This window comes from Suillus paluster (genome assembly GCF_016628075.1).
Source record: "Suillus paluster strain FC165 chromosome Unknown EDB91scaffold_129, whole genome shotgun sequence".
NCBI classification, from domain to species: domain Eukaryota; kingdom Fungi; phylum Basidiomycota; class Agaricomycetes; order Boletales; family Suillaceae; genus Suillus; species Suillus paluster.
Genome location: NW_024537689.1, coordinates 79,556 through 99,002, shown reverse-complemented (window position 1 = coordinate 99,002; position 19,447 = coordinate 79,556). Strand labels below are relative to the sequence as shown.

General features: G+C 47.7%; 8 protein-coding genes across 8 annotated transcripts; 3 read left to right on the top strand and 5 right to left on the bottom strand.

Annotated features, from left to right (window-relative positions):
* Nucleotides 1–126: 126 nt before the first annotated feature.
* On the bottom strand, nt 127–1,066 carry EDB91DRAFT_1255178 (uncharacterized protein; the record flags this gene model as incomplete). Its single annotated transcript, XM_041323935.1, has 4 exons — nt 127–144; nt 196–414; nt 482–682; nt 944–1,066. 4 exons carry the CDS (start codon nt 1,064–1,066, stop codon nt 127–129), a joined length of 561 nt encoding a protein of 186 aa, XP_041170551.1.
* Nucleotides 1,067–1,311: 245 nt separating this feature from the next.
* EDB91DRAFT_1255177 (uncharacterized protein) lies at nt 1,312–1,730 on the bottom strand (the record flags this gene model as incomplete). Its single annotated transcript, XM_041323934.1, has 2 exons — nt 1,312–1,466; nt 1,523–1,730. 2 exons carry the CDS (start codon nt 1,728–1,730, stop codon nt 1,312–1,314), a joined length of 363 nt encoding a protein of 120 aa, XP_041170550.1.
* Nucleotides 1,731–2,187: 457 nt separating this feature from the next.
* Nucleotides 2,188–4,550, top strand: EDB91DRAFT_1255176 (uncharacterized protein; the record flags this gene model as incomplete). Its single annotated transcript, XM_041323933.1, has 8 exons — nt 2,188–2,684; nt 2,866–3,082; nt 3,147–3,416; nt 3,462–3,678; nt 3,714–3,805; nt 3,858–3,992; nt 4,039–4,170; nt 4,227–4,550. The coding sequence occupies 8 exons, from the start codon at nt 2,188–2,190 to the stop codon at nt 4,548–4,550; spliced, it is 1,884 nt and encodes a 627-aa protein (XP_041170549.1).
* Nucleotides 4,551–6,782: 2,232 nt separating this feature from the next.
* Nucleotides 6,783–7,280, bottom strand: EDB91DRAFT_1170674 (uncharacterized protein). Its single transcript, XM_041320185.1, has 4 exons — nt 7,155–7,280; nt 7,040–7,103; nt 6,947–6,983; nt 6,783–6,893 (listed from the first exon to the last, which is right to left on the bottom strand). Exons 1-4 carry the CDS (start codon nt 7,231–7,233, stop codon nt 6,822–6,824), a joined length of 252 nt encoding a protein of 83 aa, XP_041170548.1. The 5' UTR covers nt 7,234–7,280; the 3' UTR covers nt 6,783–6,821.
* A 1,774-nt stretch (nt 7,281–9,054) lies between these two features.
* Nucleotides 9,055–11,416, bottom strand: EDB91DRAFT_1255175 (FAD/NAD(P)-binding domain-containing protein; the record flags this gene model as incomplete). Its single annotated transcript, XM_041323932.1, has 12 exons — nt 9,055–9,093; nt 9,146–9,338; nt 9,394–9,485; nt 9,543–9,589; nt 9,640–9,946; nt 9,997–10,050; nt 10,104–10,434; nt 10,484–10,502; nt 10,560–10,603; nt 10,653–10,761; nt 10,813–11,247; nt 11,296–11,416. 12 exons carry the CDS (start codon nt 11,414–11,416, stop codon nt 9,055–9,057), a joined length of 1,791 nt encoding a protein of 596 aa, XP_041170547.1.
* A 941-nt stretch (nt 11,417–12,357) lies between these two features.
* EDB91DRAFT_1340059 (uncharacterized protein) lies at nt 12,358–14,314 on the bottom strand (the record flags this gene model as incomplete). The annotated part of the gene is made up of 10 exons (XM_041325698.1): nt 14,293–14,314; nt 14,219–14,267; nt 14,027–14,165; nt 13,905–13,956; nt 13,731–13,743; nt 13,182–13,309; nt 13,105–13,131; nt 12,973–13,084; nt 12,520–12,734; nt 12,358–12,472 (listed from the first exon to the last, which is right to left on the bottom strand). The coding sequence occupies exons 3-10, from the start codon at nt 14,121–14,123 to the stop codon at nt 12,358–12,360; spliced, it is 759 nt and encodes a 252-aa protein (XP_041170546.1). The 5' UTR covers nt 14,124–14,165; nt 14,219–14,267; nt 14,293–14,314.
* Nucleotides 14,315–17,106: 2,792 nt separating this feature from the next.
* On the top strand, nt 17,107–17,631 carry EDB91DRAFT_125032 (uncharacterized protein). Its single transcript, XM_041323211.1, has 2 exons — nt 17,107–17,292; nt 17,363–17,631. The coding sequence occupies exons 1-2, from the start codon at nt 17,193–17,195 to the stop codon at nt 17,545–17,547; spliced, it is 285 nt and encodes a 94-aa protein (XP_041170545.1). The 5' UTR covers nt 17,107–17,192; the 3' UTR covers nt 17,548–17,631.
* A 948-nt stretch (nt 17,632–18,579) lies between these two features.
* EDB91DRAFT_1170648 (uncharacterized protein) lies at nt 18,580–19,072 on the top strand (the record flags this gene model as incomplete). The annotated part of the gene is made up of 2 exons (XM_041320184.1): nt 18,580–18,789; nt 18,860–19,072. Coding segments are annotated over exons 1-2 (249 nt in total), but the record flags the coding sequence as incomplete, so codon positions are not given.
* Between the last annotated feature and the right edge of the window lie 375 nt (nt 19,073–19,447).

Genomic DNA, 19,447 nt, shown 5'->3' with positions numbered 1-19,447 from the left:
GTGGAAGCAAAAGACTTACAGAGATTGCTGATTATTCCAAACTCAAACCAGAGCTGTGTATACGTGCCAGTGTCACGAGGGCTTCAGTGTGGTCACGGCATCGAAGGAGTGCATGCATCAAGGTCTTTACGATGTGCACAGCATCTAGAATCAACTTAGTCCCGGTGCCTGAAAATGACGCAAAATGAAACTTACCTCAGACACCAGCGACTCACTATACGCAAGGAGCACTTGCTCCTCGTAATCCGCTATGTAAGGCCCCAAGCCATAAATCACCCACCCAAAATGCCCATCTCCAAACTTCGCAACTTCTGGCTTTGTCATCCCTGGCCTAAGGGTTTCGAGTATGCGGGAGAGCAATGAATGAAACAACTGGTGTCTGAATGCACGAAACTTCGGATCTTCAGCATACTCCTTCATTGCTAGATAGTTGAAACTGTGTGTTAGCACGTCAATGATAGATCAGATATAAAGCCCTTACTTTGGGCATTGCAAGGAACCCAATGATAGCTACTGCATCTCGATGCGCATGTTGAACATGTTGTTGTACATTTCCTATGGATACATAGAGTGGATAATATTCATTATTTCTGGTGGCAACTGAAACCATCGTTTTATCGCTGATGAGGATGATGGGCACGAACATCGAGCCAAGTGTCTCTGGGTCCTCCGTAATGATGTCCTGTAATAGGCGAAGTTAGATAGTCTTGAATAAATGTTCAATGTGGAAGATGAAGGGGTAAAAATGGAGAGTTCTGGTAGTCTAGGTGCGGTGAAAAGAAGGGGGAGGGAAGAACAGAGAGTTTTGGTAGTCTAGCGCCCTAATAAATGAAGGAACAAGGGGTAAAAAGGGAGAATTCTGGTAGTCTAGCGCAGTGAAAAGAAGGGGGAGGGAAGAACGAGGAGTTTTGGTAGTCTAGCGCAATCAAAATGAAGCACTTACTGCCTGGTCCCAAGCCCAATCAGCAGACATGAAATCCCGAAACTGACGCTCATCTCCATCAGTAGAATATTCACGATAGGGCCGATAGTCCATTTCGTCAGAGTATGCGGGATTTGCTAACATGTTGCAAACAACTTCCCGTGGATCTCAGTACCAAACATCATAACTCCCATCCATCCAGGGTGGGTAGTTTCCGTCAGGCTTCTCATCTGAGTATGTGCACGAAGAGACCCTGCCACTTCACCCCCCCCCCCCCCAAAGGAATTGAATTGATGGTAGCGTAAGGTCACAATGATCTGCAAATGGTGGTGAATCAGCCGTGTTTGAGGAGTGTAGTTGCCCAAAGGTTTAACAGACGGTCAGCCTGATTAGCTGACATCTGGTTTTGAATGTAGAGAAACTCGGCTGTTTTCGAATTCGACACAGTTTCTCAATGGGGTCCAGTCATTGCATGACCTGGGCTCAGCAGGCGGAGGGGGTGTGCCGTCAGGAAGAAAATTTCCATGCTTGTCACATGGGCGACCTTCTTGCTGGTCAGACTACTACTGGAATGATGAATAACAAGTCAAACAAACTCACCGTCCAAAAGGGTATGGTGATTTCGATAGAGTGAATCTCTGGGCCCAAAAAACTCCACGTGTACGTCAGGTAGAGGGGAGGATCTTGGTTCCTCAGCAGCAGGACCCAAATAGTCCGCGAAATTGGCATCATCAGGAGCGTCCTGGAATATACCAGGCTCTACGTCTGCCAGACCATTATCATGGTCCTCTGAAGGTGGGGAAGACATGATGGGATGGGCAGAAAGGATGTGCTTGGTACGTCCAGCGGTAGTCTTGAAGTACCGCTTGCATCCCACATTTCTACAAGGGACTTGGAAAGCATTGAACTGTCGCCGAGGAATTTGCGTGTGATCATTTTCTGACATGTAGATAACCAGCAGAAAAATGAAGAGAACAAGGGCTAATGACCAGTGTGATGCCCTCCGCCACATTGTGGTCTGCGATCAACTGGTACACCTTGAACCTTAGTAATTACATTCAATTCTTTATTTGGCACAGCGTTGAACCGACTTACACATTCATTTCCACTGGTGTGGTAAACTTCACTCTTCAACCAAAAAACATCTCTGCTGCTCGGAATCACTGTTTCCTTTCATGCCTCAGTCTACGAAGCGTGTTACTCGCGCTAAAAATGCCAGCACTCACCCTGGTCAGATAGTGCTTGATGCACAGCCAAAACACCGGATGAAGGCAGCAAAGGCAGCAGATGATAGGCACTTACAGGAAGCTCAGGAAGCCAAGGAAGCCGAAGCAGTGGCAGGGCTTACCTGGCTTGCAGCATTGGAGACGGATATGGAAGTAGCCCAGACCCAGGCGCAGATGAACAAGCCAAAGGCTGTCAAGCCCCGTCCTCGACCTGTTGGTAAGAAAAAGGGTCAAGGTGTTGCGAGCAAGGAAGGCGGACCTGATATAGACAGTGGTAACACTGGTGCTGCTGGAATTAGCAGCAAAGCGGCAGTCCTCAGAGAGGATATTGATGAAGACTTCCTGCCTAGCAACGACAATGACTCAGAAGACACTTTAGATATTCAGAAAAGGAGGAAAGGACAGAAAACCACACCATACCAATCACTGAAGGCTGCCATTGACAATGCTCGCAAGAAAACGATGTTGGAATCAGGGGTCGTTGATGATGATCAAGCATGTGCACAGACGAACAAGAAAGGCAACTCTTTAGTACCGTGAGTTGCACTTTAATCTCAAACCACAATGTTGATGCTCACTGAATCTACACTATTCTTTGTCAATTCATGGAAAACAAGAGCAAAGTCAAGTCTGGGTGGCCGTATCCAGAACTGGAGGACAACCATTCCACAGAAGCTGGCCAGCTCAACCTGCTTCTCAGTCTGATTCATTCGCAAGTGCCCAGCCTCCACCTTCCACCATTTTATCGAGGTCTCAAAAATCTGCGTCAAGTGCCACCACTTCTTTAAATTCTCACCTGAATCAGCCATCTACTAAGCTTCCAGCTGTTTGTGAGGATGACTCGGCCCTAGTTGGAGCATTCGGAGATGAGGACCTTGATGACTCAAGTGAGCATGAGGTTGTGCTAGCTACGAAAGGGAAAGTACCCATGAAGGTGTGTCAGCGGTTGAACACACTCCTTGTACTGACGTCTTCCAAGTCTGTTGTTGCACTTACAGAGGAAATGGATCCTGACCTGGTGCCTGCCGCCTCTAGCTCAAAGGCAAGATAGAGCCGCCTCTGGGACCAAGAGGAAGACTCTCCATGATGATGTCCTTGAATTCTCTGATTGTAGTGATGACTTGATGTCGCCAGTGGATGTTATTGAAGCACTCGACAGCGACGAGGACTCAGAGATTATGGATGTTGATGAATTTGAGGCAGTGGTCACGAAGCAGCCAGTCAAAGCCAAAGTGAAGGTAGAAAAAGCTCCATGCACCACAACTTCGGTATTTCCCCCCTGTCTCATGTTTTCACCGCTAATTTTGAGGTAGACATTGGTCACTACCACATCTAGCAAGGCCCCCCCTTCAAAGAAAGTAAAAGCCGAGAAGGAGCAGACAGCAACCATGGTGCTAAAGAGCGACAGCAGCTGGGTGGAATCTGTGTTGAAGGCATGCTCAACATATCTGAACACTGACCTTCCTCCTGCTTGCCACGAAGACACCAAGTGGGGTCGCGTTTTTGTACCGACCATTTTTCTCTGGCTGGGTGCGCAAGAAGAGCCTTGGACGATCCCTGACAAGAACCTTCTTCATGCAGTGCCAGTGAAATATTCAAGGTTGTCTATCCAAGCATCAAGTACCAGGTTGTGACATCTGGTTCAGTTTTCGGTGTTGTAAGTCTGTGTTTTGTTTTATTGAATAATATAATTAATTTCATAGTTTTAGGTCACCCAACGTGTCAGTGAATGGCGCAGCAATTTCAGATCTACTGCTTTGCCATCGTCGTTGCTTTTGCACCTCAAACAGAGATACCTCAGCAAAGGAGCTCTCAACCCTCTTCCTTTGACAATATGCATTCCTGTACCCGAATCCTGACGAAATTGATAAAGATGAAACCTTCCTTCAGCCTTCGTTCTGGAGCTTCTCACTACTGCCCATCTCTCTCAGCACACTTGGGCACGCTGATGTTCCCGCTCTCGATACTGATAATCTAGCTCAGGGTGGCTTTGTTGGAGCTCTTGGATTATGTGCTGTCTTGGTGCGTCAATTTCTCATGCCTGTTTTGACTGGGATGGGCTGATATTTGTTTTCCAGCTCGAACATGCATTTTCTCTACTCAGTGACAATGCCATCAGCATCGAAAATTTGGAGGATGCGGACATGCCAACCACAGCACGGAAGACTCGTTTCAAGACACCAAAGACGCTCAACAAGGCTACTGGCAAGGAGACGGGAACGGAGCATGCATTCTCGGTCGTTAAATGGGGGATGAAAACTGCCGCATTTGTTCGGGCAGCAAAAAAGAAGGGCCCGGAAGCAACATGCCTGACAGCATCCATGGCATACAAGCACCTGAAGAAGCCTGGTGCCAGCATCGACTCAGACGACGAAATGGATGACCATGAAGATGTCTGGTAATTTGCACTCGAGATTTATCCTAGCCAGCATCCTACTAAATCCTTTATTTTTCTTTCAGATTTAATCAGGGCAAATTTCTCCCCCCCTCGTATTATCTGTACCTTTTGCTCTTTTACGTCGTGGTTTGCACTGTCATTTTCTTTTTTCTACCGCATTTTCCTCCTTTCATGCAGCTTTTAATGACTTTCTCTGTCATTTATGCGCCTTTTTGTCCAGCTTGATTACCTCTTATTCCATCTTTTGAATCTTCTGCAGTCACTTTTCCGATGATATCTAGGACATTCGAATGACACATTTTTGCCCTTTTGCGAGTTTTCTCGTTTTGTGCCGCACGTGAAAAGTCGGTACAAGACAAATTGAGACAGTTTAAGAAAGCGAGTGGCCTTGACACGTCTTTTGAGACTCAGGCTCATTTCGTGGCTTATATCGCGGGAAAATATCAAAAAAGGCAGGTTAAGTCATTTGTGATTTTGCTGATGCGGGCTATAGCTGCATTATATATTCATCCAGAATCCAGACTTCGTATTGAGACCATACCTCTTTCGGGCGCGCATGCAAGCCTCTTCGTCCAACCAACTCGAGTCGCACCGAAATACTAACCGAGGGTAGGACTCCAAAATAAGGTTACATAAGTCATGTAAGTAGTATCGTGTTTGAACTTATCCATTTATTATTCGCGCTCATCAAGTGGCTCAGGAGGAGCAGTGTCACTGGCATCTTCAAGGACATGCACGTACACGTACCTCGATGTCGACTGAATGCACCGGTTTTCTTACGCATTCATGCAAAAATGTACGCAAGTCGAGCGACATGACTGTCTTTTGTCGATGCAACTGTTACTCATTGTCATTGCCACATAGTAATTCATGCTAATGTTTTTCAAGAGTCTGGTCGAGGCAGCTGCAGGTATGTTTGTACAGAAGTAAGCATATTGATCAACTGCGCAACGACCTGCATATCGTGCGATCAACTACTGTACCAACGTGAAAACGTAAACATGATTCACTGTCGCAACATACTCAGTCTGCCAAGCTCATCAGGAGAGGGTTAATACTGGCAGGACACGATGTGTAAGTCCGATGGTGTGAGAGGCTATTTGTACAAGGCGCAAAGGGTGAGTCATGGGGTTAAATCCAGGACGCAAAGCGGAGGACTCATACTCACATCCGCCTGACAAGTAAGACCCCAGCAACAGGAATAGGGGATTCCGTCATTGCAAACGACGTTTTGAGGCAGGCAGTCCCAGTAGGGAGCTGGCTCAGCACAGGCTCCACCTATTTAAGGCTCTCGAAATGACAAAAGATCAGTTCCTTCCTCTCGCCTGCACTCCAACTAATAATAGTCCTTGGATCTGAATCTGGGCGGGTACCTGCTGCCACGTCTCACCTTCTGATGCCGCTCTCCCGCACTTGCTGCTGCCCGCTTACACTGCCCGCTTCCACTTCCTGATCGTGCTGCCACAGGCTTTCACCCTTGGCAGCCAGTACGCCAGACCTGTCGCCTCTATGCGCTCCCTGCACTGGCCGCCACCCTCCCGCATCCTCCTAGCACACCTCGGACGTCTTCTCCTTTGAAGACGGTTCTGTTAGAGTCAGCGCTCTGAAATGAATACCATGTTCATTCTTCTATTCTTCTTGACCGTCGTCACCCATTTCAGGCGAGGCAAACCCTGTGGAGAATGAACGTCGACTCTTATAAATATCGCTACCGCTATGCACGGCCTAGAACTCTCAGCGCAATTCTCCATTTAAGATCCAGGGCAGGATCGCGGAGCAGGGTGTGTACTGGGGCGTCAATCTTTCTTATCTCATACTGTCATACTATACGGGCTGGTCAGGACTCACCGCAACATTTTTCTCGTTACTTGTTGGCTGCATCAATAATGATGGCGGCTGAACATTATTGCGGTGCTAAGTTTCGGTGAGCTCTCGGATATGACAAATGTCATACCATGACGTTTGGGACCTGTTACATGGGTGGGGTTTCCCTATTCCTTAAGCGTTGCTCTGGTAATGCGTTGAGAATTATGTGGTGCCGCGGTCGTCGCAATGAGAGGCTGCGACTTGCTCGCGTCCGACGGGCGGTCCCGTCACCGATGAGCTTTCAGCGTCAGGTGGAGCTTGACCCATGGGCCAGATCCGGCAGTCTTGGACTGGCGCTCTGTAAATACCATGTACCACCGTGTTTACTGTCGACTCTGACCATGCCTTTGATATTATGCGAAATGAAATGTGCCGTGCTCGTCGCAATATAGCCTCATAACCAGTCTGACTATACGTCAATTTGGGATGGTTGAGAGCTCACGGATGATAAACGAGGTTGTTTAGAATGGACGGCGAGGTTCTGTAGTGACGTTAGACAGTGTTCAGGGCGAATGACGCACGAAAGCGGCCGACCGTGATCGGAAGTCCCTTGACAAGAATATTGTGGAATCTACGAGCGTGTAGAGCATAAGGATCGACATACAGCAAAGTCGTAGAAAATAGTACATATAAAAAATGAGTGGCGCGGTAGAAAACCGGAGTGGTTGTGACCGTCCAGAGACTCGGAAGACTGACCTGCCATCTTAGTTGGACTCGATGAACGGAACACCAAATAACTTACACATAAGTACCACGACAAAACTGTGAACGAAAATTCTTCCGCTACCTGCAGAGTAACCGACGAGGGTTAACCATAGCATTTACGTGCTACACATTGCTGCTGGTTGACACATGCACGCGCTCCTGGAAAGCAATTGAAGTCATGCCGGTTGCTGCGTTGTCGGAGTGGACCACGAGATTAGCGTGATATTCTCGAACGCTAAGGATCATCGATCAGGCGTGGTCCCAGCCCAAACATCTGCGCGACCGTGAAAATCTGAACGAAATCATTATAAATCTGATTTTCCAAAGAATATGGGTCCTATCTGTTGGAAGTGCGAGCTCAGAGCTGTTGACCACGCGCAATATCGTCGGTAAGCTGTACTTCGACTCTGCAGTGCGTCCAGCTTCAAACCCAGTTACCAAGTCCGACCGACGGCTTGCACATCGGCGTGCAGGTCGGCTTCACACTACGGCTGCATATCGGTTCGGATTATACAGAATCCAACCGTATTGACCTTTTAACGTTTTCTTCGACGTCAATATATCATTCTTACAACACAACCCAATCAATCACCATGGCGGAAGTATTTGGCGAGACCTCCGCTTGTTCAACATTCAGCGTTCAGCGCTTGCACGCTCCTGGCTTGCATTAGCACCTGCACATTCCGAATCGGACCCAGACTTCGTGCATCAAGAGTAAAAGAATATGACTTACGAGCTGCCGCCTCTGCAGGTATTCGAGCCACAGTTCTGAAACACAGGGATTTCGGTGGTCTGTGAATGAAGATCAAGACAACGACAATGGTAGTGCGCTACAAGCTTACAGTGTACATATTACACTTGATGGGTTGGTACGTTGAATATTTTTTAGGGATTGTTGCTGCTTACTGACAACGTGAAGAGGCCTTTATAGATTTTTCGTGTATGGTGTTGCTGGCAATGATATACTTTTTGTCGGGCGGTTGAACTATACATTTTTGTCGCTCGCTTTCCATCTTGAGCGGTGTCTGCAGCACCATCCATCAAATCGCGCAAATACCGCACTTTTTCTACATGTGCATCCATCAGATTCTATGCATCCGTCAAACGCGTCAGAAGCCAACTAAGGTCATATCAACTTCATCGGGCTGCCCCAGCGTGCTGTCATCGTGAACTTGGGGGCACTGTGAGCAGGGACGGATGAATTGCACTGGTCGGCTATCACTATCCAAGGCTCGATAAATGCGACATGTCTCTCTCCACTAGTACTGATCAATGATCATCACATCGCTGCCACCCTCGACCCGATATTGGTCCGAAGCGCAGCGCAGGTCGTAGTGATATATGCGATGAGCACAGTGAAGCTGATCCATTCCAGTACGATATGTAAACATGAGCGAACAAACTCAACTTGAACCGTGATGTTCTGTTTCTAGTCGAGTTTGTTCGCTCCTACTATATAAGAACGTGCGCTCGTTTGTTGCGGAATACGCCTTGGGTTCGATACGAACACGAACTGCGTTTTCTCGCCTAGTAAACGCCCATCCTCAGGATCTAGACCTACAACCTCCCGCACCTCACCTTCCTGCGTACACGGTGGCAGTTGACAAGAAATGTGCATCACACTGCTGGATTGAATCCAAAAGCCTACCGGTGAGTCGTTTGGTGTTTGCGTCGGACTCTGTCACTAAGAAAAAACTGTTAGAATCGTGCGCAATGATACTGTGTCTAAGCCTTTATCAAAATGTGTCCTTGATGGCCAACTCCTGAGCGAATTCCAAGTCTTGGGTATCAGTCGCCAGGATGAAATCACGCGACAGATTGGCAGAGAGAGAGATCTTGTTCTACATGACTGGTCGTCTCTCATTTTTCCAACTTCCATGGTAGTTAGGATGTCAATACCTATCATCCCGACATGCATTATATCATGAATATAGTGCTCATGCTATACCAAGCTCTCGTGCCAAGATCTGGAGACCCTGTATCATCGCATTGATTAAAAGACGCGTGGACCGATAGAGGAAGGCTCACCAAGTGTTTACTGAAGAATCGCGAGGTTTCAAATGGACCGATAGCGAACCAAAGTCCCTGATGTCCAGAGGGTCGATACGTCTGGTTGAGCTCTCCCTCTGAATCAAGGCCCCACACCTCAGGCGGGAGTTGTTCGGTAATCTTGTCACCTAGAAGGGCTCTGGTGCCCTTCATGATGGGTTCATTTCCTGTACTGCACCATACTTGAGAAAAAGAAAGATCGATGAAAAACAGCGAGCCAGCCTTACGCTAGGACGATAACATCTGCTGAGAGTTTAGAGCCATCTTTAAATGTGATCCCGTCTTTGTCGAGGTGACTGATGTCTTGGCCTTGCTTCACCTACGGGCATGTCACAACTGTCAGATAAGGCCCTCGACAATGAATACAGAGTCAGACCTTGACTTTGCCCTCGATGATTAGCTTACCACAGCCTATATCAAGCACTGTAGGGTGTTTGAAATGACATTCATCTCAGCAACAAATCCGAACGCACTAGTTCCTGATGCAAAACGGCTATATATAAATCCTTCCAGCCCAACCTCGCCACTGCCGGGCGAAGATTCCCAAGTTAAGTTGAATCCAGCCTTGCGCAAACCTTCGTGGAGTTCCTTGTCGAACATCTTCACGTGTTGTGTCCCACCTGATTTCTTCAGCTGCAGGAGGAAGGATAAAGGCAGTGAATTGTTGCGGAAATCTAGTTCTTCGATAGGGTTGTTATCAGAGAAAGGCAGCTTGTAATTGGTTTCCTCTGCTGCAGAAGAGGATACAACGCATGTGGCGCTTCTTTGGACAATGGTTACCTGTTTGTCATATGAAATACGACTTTGATACATTTCAGTCATACACGCACCTCAGCGGCACCATGCGCTATGAAATCTTGACATATATCCCCACCAGCATTGCACTAGCGGGCTCATGAGCGCGCGAAAGTATGAAATGTGTACATATATGACTTACCGCACCCACAACGACAACGCGCTCGCCTCGGAACTGCTCTGCATCTGTATGGAAGTCGGAATGATACAATGCCCCTCGAAAATCATGCATTCCATTCCAAGTAGGAATACGAGGTTGCCCGTATCCTGTGGCAAGTACCAGGTGCTTTGGATTGAGGATCACTTTCCGGTCTCCCCGCTGTACTCCAACAGTCCATCTTGCCGATGATGAGTCGTATACTGGAGTTGAGGCGACGATACTCGAGAGCCAGATGCATAATTCCTGATTAACAGCGTATGAATCCAGGAAATTGGCAATTTTCCCCTTAGGAATGTACTTGGGGAAGTTTGTCCTAGTATTACTGAGATAAGCGGTACATTTGAACTACCGAATGCACCTACGGATATGGATTGTAAAGCACTGTGTGCAAATTATGAATTAGTTCAAATATTACAGAGAGATGATGATAAGACATACTAGAGCTTTGATATGCGGGAGTATGCATCGTAAGGTTCGGGTACCTGTATCTCGCGTCTATTTAATGAGGACTATCGTTGTTTCTGTGCATACCGTTGTCGCCAGGAGTCTCCAACACGCGTATTTTTCTCGATTACGAGAGCACGGATCCCCAACCTCCCCAACCGCGCCGCACATGTAAGGCCGGCCTGTCCACCACCGACTTTTTATGACTCGTCAGGTTGTCACAATGAATAAGAGACACAGAGCGCACCGATTAACACAGTGGGGTCCGCCTCTATAGCACGGAATTTTGCCTCAATCTCCTCCTCCCAAGTAATTTGTCGACCCTCATATAGGCCGTGTCGGTCTGTGGAGGACTCCTCGTACCCCACGAGGTCCTGCATGTTGGTAAAAAGAGTTAATGCCTTCCAGTTTCCATCGTTATCTTGTGTGAGACGGAAGAATGCACGCCCGAGTGCTGCCGGGTTTGTAATGCTGAAGGTGAAAGCACCTTGTACTCCTTCAATCCCTTGCGAACCTGGTAATTTGAATGGTGAAGGGGCATTGGCGGTGTGATCGTCTAGCTTGAAGTCACAAAGACCAGAATACTCAAGTCGCGACCTTCCATCAACCATCTCCGAGAGAAATCCGCAGATTTTTTCTGATCCTGATAGCGTTCTGAAATCCCAGGAAAAACAAAGAAGATCTGAGAGTACTTGTTAGTGCGGCTCAGGTGCTTGGACCAAATGCTGACCTCTGAACCACCCGTCCGAAAGGAAATGGCTCACAAATGACTTAACATCTCCGGTGGACGACGCGTTCTCTAAACTTTTGAGCCAGTCGGCAGAGATTGCATGAAGGTCCTCTGAAGTCATGTCCGTACACCAGGAGAAGGTGAAGGCGAGTGTGGTACGGGCGTCCAGATATAAATGAAACTGGATGTGACCTTTAAAAGCACTGAACGAATAAGAGAATTCTTATCTTACATCTTGTGAATCAACGGCAGAAGGCTAGGACGTGAACGCATAATCAGCTATCAGTCATTCTGATAATAGACTACTCATGATCAGTTGACTTGTGCTTTCCCACCGCATCAATAATGCTAGCGTGGTGCCCAAATGGGTGTTTTATTTAGTTGGTTCAGGTGCCGGAGTTGTAAAATTTGGGTCAGATGGATTTCTGTATCACGGCTCTCATGGTAAGGCCACGGAATACCTAGTGGGTAAGCTTGACTCATATGCATGGCGAAGGCTCTAATTCGGTCACTGACTCACAGGTAGGAGACATGATCAGCGCTTGGCTGATGAATATCTCAGCCAATAAGAGGCGAACACTGCGTTGACCAAACTTGAAGAGTCTTTTACTTTGAAGGAAACCTTCTTGAGATACCGTATGTACAAGCCTGAGAGCGAGAAAGTCCGACATCAGGACAGTGTTGGTCGGATGGGGACATAGAGGGAAGTAAATATTAAGAAATAACGATTCGGAGTCGAACTCGTGAATCGACTCCCTTCACAATTCGGAGACCTTCAAACCATTGCTCGGCTAAAGCCGATCAAAACCGAACCCCCCCAACTGGCGATAACAAGTGTGCAGTCTTCAGCACGCAAAGTACTTCACAAAGCTTGAACTTTACTTCTTTCACGTTCCGAAGATCAACGAGTCAACGTGTTTCACTTCGATTGGTTCTCCCATTAGTAAAGTCGTTGATCTTCTTCACCTTTCGACTTCAGCTAAACGCAGTGACTATAGTAAGCCTGTACAACAAACCTAATCATACACGTCGATTCCGATCAAACACCAAGGTCGAAACGACTTAAGATACATGGTAAGAGCCCCAGTTGCCCAACGTTCCGCGTTCAGGACTTGCACTCTCCCGGCTTGCGTTGGCAACAGGACATGAAGTTCTGAGAGACAGGGACCCCAATGACCTGTGAACGAAGATCGAACCACACGCAATGGAAGAAGCAAGGCTTACAATGTATATATTGCACTGGATGTCTTAGTATGTTCAACGTCTTTGGGGCTTTGTGAAAATGTCGTTGCCTGCTCAAAACGAAGTTCTTTGTAGATTTTTATTGACGCAATTCCTATAAATGAATCATTTGTTTTTCGTTTGTTGTTTGCTCGCTTTCCTTCCTGAGCGAGGTCTGCAGCACCATCATGACCACTATCCATCAAATCGCGCAAAAGCTATCGTCATCGAAGGTTCGACAAACATAACCATCGGTTCGGAACTCTCCAAAGCTGAGCCGTTTCTGGTACGATAAAGGAACTCAACCGGCCAATGAAAAAGCCCTGCCAAGAACATGCTCCTGTTTCAGGTTGCAGAATCCTGGCTCGATGCAAACAGGAACTATAATCTGTTTCCCCAATGACACAGTCTAGTCTCCCGCAGGTTCTCCTCGTCTAGACCTACAGCCTCCCGCACCTCACCGTCCTGCGCACGTGGCGGCACATTCCTATTCTCCTGCAGACACTCGTCAAACACAGAAGACGACGCAAATAGGTCTTCTCCACCCTCAGGTGCGGCTTCCCTGACGCTTCACCAATGGTCGCCCACCTTAGAAGTGCTTTAGGAAGACGCCCGCTGCAGCGTATACGAGTTCCCTGATTTTTCTCATCGTGTATTATACCTACCGTCCATCAAAACCATCCAACGGATAGCATGCGGGAAGTGTCTTGTAGTACATTCCGCAACTCTGAGCGAGAGCCTTTCTTCGGCAGCTCGCCTTGTTGAAGATGTCCCCGAGACTTGCCTGAGAGGTCTGTTCGAGTTTAAGGATGGAATGAGTCAATGCGCCTTAGTAAAGAATAACACGCTATCGATGTGCCATCAGCTGGACACGAAGAACAACAAGAACGATAGATGTCGTAGAAATAAGGAGGATACAACCTTGCGACACCAATGAACTGGACAAACACTCGACGACGTGCCTCTAATTCACTAGGGACTGACTAGACATGATAAGCTTGCAATACGGCATCAATTTTGGTCCTGTAGCTCATATTGTCACCTTGAACCAAAAGATAATAAGGCCATAGCTTACCACTCAGAACCCCAATGTCACGCACAGTCGTCGGAAAGTCCTCGTGGCTCCTCTTAGGTGGAAGTCCCTCTTTCACCGGCGCATGTTCTCACCAACTTTCCTCGGAACTTCAGTCTTCGGACCTAAGGTTATGACACACCTTGAACGTGGACCTATAAGGACTTGATGAAGTTGATCTGGCAAAGCGTCTGAGTTTGGGATCACTCGCTGGGATTCGTCACTTGTATGTACTTGCTGGCAAAGCAAACAGATCAGATTAAGAGCTAGGACTTGTTAGGTAACGTGTTTTGTGTAGTCAGGTCCACAAAAAAACAAGAACTGGAGTCCGCCGTTGTGATCTGCGAGCGATCCACACTCTGCGCTGTCTGAGAGCAGCCGTAAGCATACAGTCTGAGGCCTGCACGTCCAGAACTCGCTAGACTGCAAAGTACTCACCAGCGTGGGCGCAGGGGTGGCCGATGATTTGCGCGGTAGCTGTAACAGCGATTGTTGCGGCAGACATGATCATAGTGGTAAGTGAGATCAATTTCATAGTTGCAATTCAGGAGAGGGCTAAGGCCTGATGGTGTTTCTGCTATTGAGTCGAAAGCTAGTATGATCTTCAGTTTTATACAGGAACGATCATACATTTTCCTGTATATCCGCTCACAGATGCCCACGCCTCGTAACATGATCTCTTTAGAGCGTCAAAGTACAGTCATAGTGCGCCAAGGCTATAATGCCTCTTGACGTGGACCTATAAGAACTCAATGACGTTGAGCTGGCAAGGCGCCTTAGAAAGATTACTCACCGGCATTCATGGCTAAGGCAAGCGCATACAGCCGAGCGCTGGACAGCAATCAGACTAGCACTGAGTATTTTTCATACCGAAATGCGGGGAGTAAGTGGGGGACTAGGCGAAAGTCTGCGCGGTCCATCCGTCCGAGTGTGCGTCTGTCCGGCGAGTCAATTAGTTTAGAAAAAGGTTAGTGTTAGCGCCTCGGTTTCTCGGCGAGTTCACCGGATTACTCACGCGCTTGCCGATTGTTAACGTGCAGTCATACGAGCTCCAAGTGCGACATCCGTCGCCCCCTTCGCATGGTTGGTCCCCATCGCATTTGCCCGCAGAATCCTCCAGATCTTCGTCCCTCGGAACATGGCGAACAAACGCTCGACGAGAAGAATCCAATATCCGAGAGGACCCGGCAGACAGCTCGCTACTGGCATGAGATGGGCCGCGCGTGCTATGAGGTGAATGTGACTGGGAGCAAGAGCCAGAATGGGAAAGGAGGCTAAAATTGAACATAACTAGGCAGCCTGTGTGATACTCGATAAATCGAGGTGCGCACTACGAGAGCCTCTACCTGCACGCCATCGCCCGGTAGATTTTCTGGTTCGTCCCACTTCGGCACAGCTGGCAGCATAACACGCATTAACCCGAGCTCCGATTGAAATTGGCTATGGGTTGAGCTTTACATGCATGTGGTTGAAGTTTGGGGATGGGATTCAGGACTTGCAGAGCTCAAGAGGGCGCGCGAGGTCTAGCAAGATAATTAAAGATCCATTGTATTGCGTAGTACAAACAATACAAATCGCTGAAAAAGAAAGAAATCCGCGATCGTGAAGGAGGCGACCCAGGATAGTTGAGCTGATAGTATGGGAGTGAATGATTGCGCGCGTCGTGGCAAGAAAATCAACAGTTTGGACGAGCATGATAGGTCGAATCTAAGGGTGCAATATGCAACGGGAAACCGAATATGAGCGTGAGCGTGAATATGACTTGGAGCAAGAGTCAGAATGGGATTGGAAAGACCCAGAGATGCAAAGATACCTACTACGTCCCAGGCAGCCTACTTTCCACAATGATCCAGCGTCGTTTCCTGGTGAGCTCCAGTATACCTGGACCTTTGTACACAAGATCGCCTGGTGCACAGTTGGTTCGTCGAATTTGGCACGGTTGTCAGTAAGACACGCAGACTACGAGTGTCACTGGCGTTGGTCGTGCATATGAGGGTGTGCACTAGGTGAGTCCTTGTGATGAAGTCAACCTGGGAGCACTGTCCGGTATTTGCCGGGTCAGTGTCACACCTACAGCTGCTCGACAACGTCTGCGTCGTCGAGCTCTACTAGTCGTTCCCTGTGTACTATTCAAGATTTCTTGACTTCTAATGGTGCGCCTCGAATCACCTAACAACGCTCTTGTGGACCTAATCGACCTGTATGACACCAAACTCAGGCTAGACGCCAACCATCGCAGCTCACCTTTCTCTTTTCCTTGTGCAGACTCACGCACACAATCGGGGCCGGAAAGAGCTTCGCGGATTCACCCATACTTCATACTGACCCCAGTGTTATAGTCAGTCGTGCGAAATACATTTGACTCTACAAATCATTTGTTTCTACTACAAATGTCTGCCAGTGAGCGATACCCAATTGCAATGACTTTGATCGATTCGTTGTAGGTAATACCATATCCCCCCCCTGCTTAACGCTAGTATCCGACTTGTCCAATTGAGCCGCAGTTCTGAGAAATACTAAGGACTTCATTAAAGATCGAATGACATGCTGGTATTCTGCCGACTTCTGCCGACTTCTGCCACCCACCCTCGACCTACTGCCGGCAATTGCCACTGGCAGAAATCCAGCATTCTGCCAACAACACCAGGGTAATCTCAATAGGCTCAAATTTGCCAGCTCACTTCATCGAGTTCTTATAGTTCCACGTCAAGAGGTATCATAACTTTGGAGCACTATGACTGCTTTTGACGCTCTAAAGAGATCATGCTACGAGGCGTGGGCATCTGTTACATCACAGAGCATCCGGATATGTGAGCGGATGCACAGAAAGTGGACCACCACCCGCATATAAAAGGTCACATCAGCATTCGACTCAATAGCAAAAGCACCATCGGGCCTCAGGCCTCTCCTGAATTGCAACTATGAAATTGATCTCACTCACTCACCACTACGATCATGTCTGCCGCAGTAATCGCTGTCACAGCTACCGCACAAATCATCGGCCACCCCTGCGCCCACGCTAGTGAGTACTTTGCGGTCTAGCAAGTTCTGGACGTGCGGGTCTCAGACTGTATGGAGTGTGGATTGCTTACAGATCACAACGGCGGACTCCAGTTCTTGTTTATTTGTGGACCCGACTACACGATCACTTCATATGAAAATTGTCCCTGTGCCTCATGCTGCGTCATAGAAGGTTCAAATGGGTCTTGTGATGTTTGAAATGGGACTCGAGCAAACACGTTACCTGACGAGTCCTAGCTCTTAATCTGATCTGTTTGCTTTCGCCAGCAATTACATACAAGTGGCGAATCCCAGCGAGTGAACCTAAATTTAGATGCTTTGCCAGATCAACTTCATCAAGTCCTTGCAGGTCCACGTTCAAGAAGTATCGTAATATTGAAACGCTGTGACTGTACTTTTGACGCTCTGAAGAGATCATGCTACGAGGCGTGGGCATCTGTTACGTTACTACAGAGCATCCGGACATGCGAGCGGATGCACAGGAAAATGGATTACCCCTCGCGTATAAAACCGATGATCGTACTATATTTCGACTCAATAGAAAACACACTATCAGGTCTTAGCCCTCTCCTGAATTACAACCATGAAATTCATCTCACTCAACACTATGATCATTTCTGCCGCAGCAATCGCTGTCACGGCTACTGCACTGCAAATAATCGGCATCCCCTGCGCATACCCTGGTAAGTACTTTGCAGCCTAGCGAGTTGTGGACGTGCAGGCCTCAGACTGTATGCTTACGGCTGCTCGCAGACGAAGTCGTGTGCGGAGGGATCCCGGGTTTTAACTTCGGCTACCCGATCTGGGCTCATTGTGGACCGTCCGGCACAATCACTAGCTATATAAATTGTACCTGTCCCACATGCTGCCTGCTAGACGATCCATATACGACATGCGATGGGTGTTCATCATCAGGAAAAAGCTCCTGTGCAACCTAGGGAAGTTTGGATCTAATTCGAATAATTCCCGATAATGTTGTATAAAGTAGACAAATTAGCCAATTAAAAAGACTCTTTCCCCCCCCTTTAAACTCAGTATATTTTGACTAGCTTTTCATAAATTATGCAGAGCTAGCGCAAGCCTAGTGCCAGTGTCGTAGGATGGAAACGAAAAATAAATCGATCGGGAGATGAAATATTTTGACTGGTACGAACCAACGTCAAAGCGTCGTTCGTCCATCACTCCTTTTATTGCGCTCGCACTGACATCTCGGATCCTTCGGACAGCGCAAGTCATCATTCGGATTGTTCGGAGTCCAACACTTACATCACAGAGTATCCGGATATGTGAGCGGATGCACAGAAAGTGAACCACCACCCACCCATAAAAGGTCATATCAGCATTCGACTCAATAGCAAAAACACCGTCATGGCTTACCCCTCTCCGGAATTGCAACTATGAAATTCATCTCACCTACCACTATGATCATGTCTACCGTAGTAACCGCTGTCACAACTACTGCACAAATCATCGGCCACCCCTGCGCCCACACTAGTGAGTACTTTGCAGTCTAGCGAGTTCTGGACGTGCGGGCCTCAGACTGTATGGAGTGTGGGTCGCTCGCAGATCACAACGGCGGACTCCAGTTCTTGTTTATTTGTGCACCTGACTACACGATCATTTCATATGAAATTGTCCCTGTGCCTCATGCTGCGTCATAGAAGGTTCAAATGGGTCTTGTGATGTTTGAAATGGGACTCGAGCAAACACGTTACCTGACGAGTCCTAGCTCTTAATCTTATCTAGTGCTTTCGCCAGCAAGTGCATACAAGTGACGAATCCCAGCGAGTGAACCTAAATTTAGATGCTTTGCCAGATCAACTTCATCAAGTCCTTATAGGTCCATGTTTAAGAGGCATCGTAATATCGAAACGCTGCGACTGTACTTTTCACTGCGACTGTACTTTTGACGCTCTGAAGAGATCATAGGCATCGGTTACGTTACTACAGAGCATCCGGACGTGCGAGCGGATGCGCAGGAAAATGAATTACCCCTCACGTATAAAACCGATGGTCATGCTAATTTTCGACTCAATAGCAAATACACCCTCAGGCCTCAGCCCTCTCCTGAATTACAACCATGAAATTCATCTCACTCAATACTATGATCATTTCTGCCGCAGCAATCGCTGTCACAGCTACCGCACTGCAGATATTCGGCTTCCACTGCAAAGACCCTAGTGAGTACTTTGCAGCCTAGCGAGTTCTGGACGTGCGGGCCTCAGACTGTATGCTGACGGCTGCTCGCAGACAGTGTTGAGTGCGGATGTGCCCCGGATTTTAACAACGGCTACCCGATCTACGCTTATTGTGGACCGGACGGCACAGTCACTAGCTATATAAATTGTACCTGTTCCTTATGCTGCCGGCTACACGATCCATATGTGACATGCGGTGGGCAATAATGAGCCTGGAGCGAACCCGTTACCCCACGTGTCCTAGCTCTCAATCGGATATACTTATTTACTTTCGCAAGCAACCTCATACATAGAATCGTGTCGCATGATACGTACACGTCAGAGAGACATCAGTAAACCACAATGGTCTGTACAGTTCACCAGAGCCACAGCTTGGTCCCACTGTCACAGACAGGCCCATCTCTGTACAGCTCTGTACAGAGCTTTCCAGAGCTCCACAGTAGCCCTCTAGTTACACAGAACCTTCCCAAACATATTAGAAATCGCTTTTTTTTCATTTTTATATTAACTCAAGTCAAACATGTAAAATTAAATTTAAACAAATGGATTGCAAAAGAAGCAACTACTCTACTGGACTCATCAATACAAACAGTGAGTAAGGATGTGAGATAATCAAAGTGCGAGAGTGTGAGAGAACGGG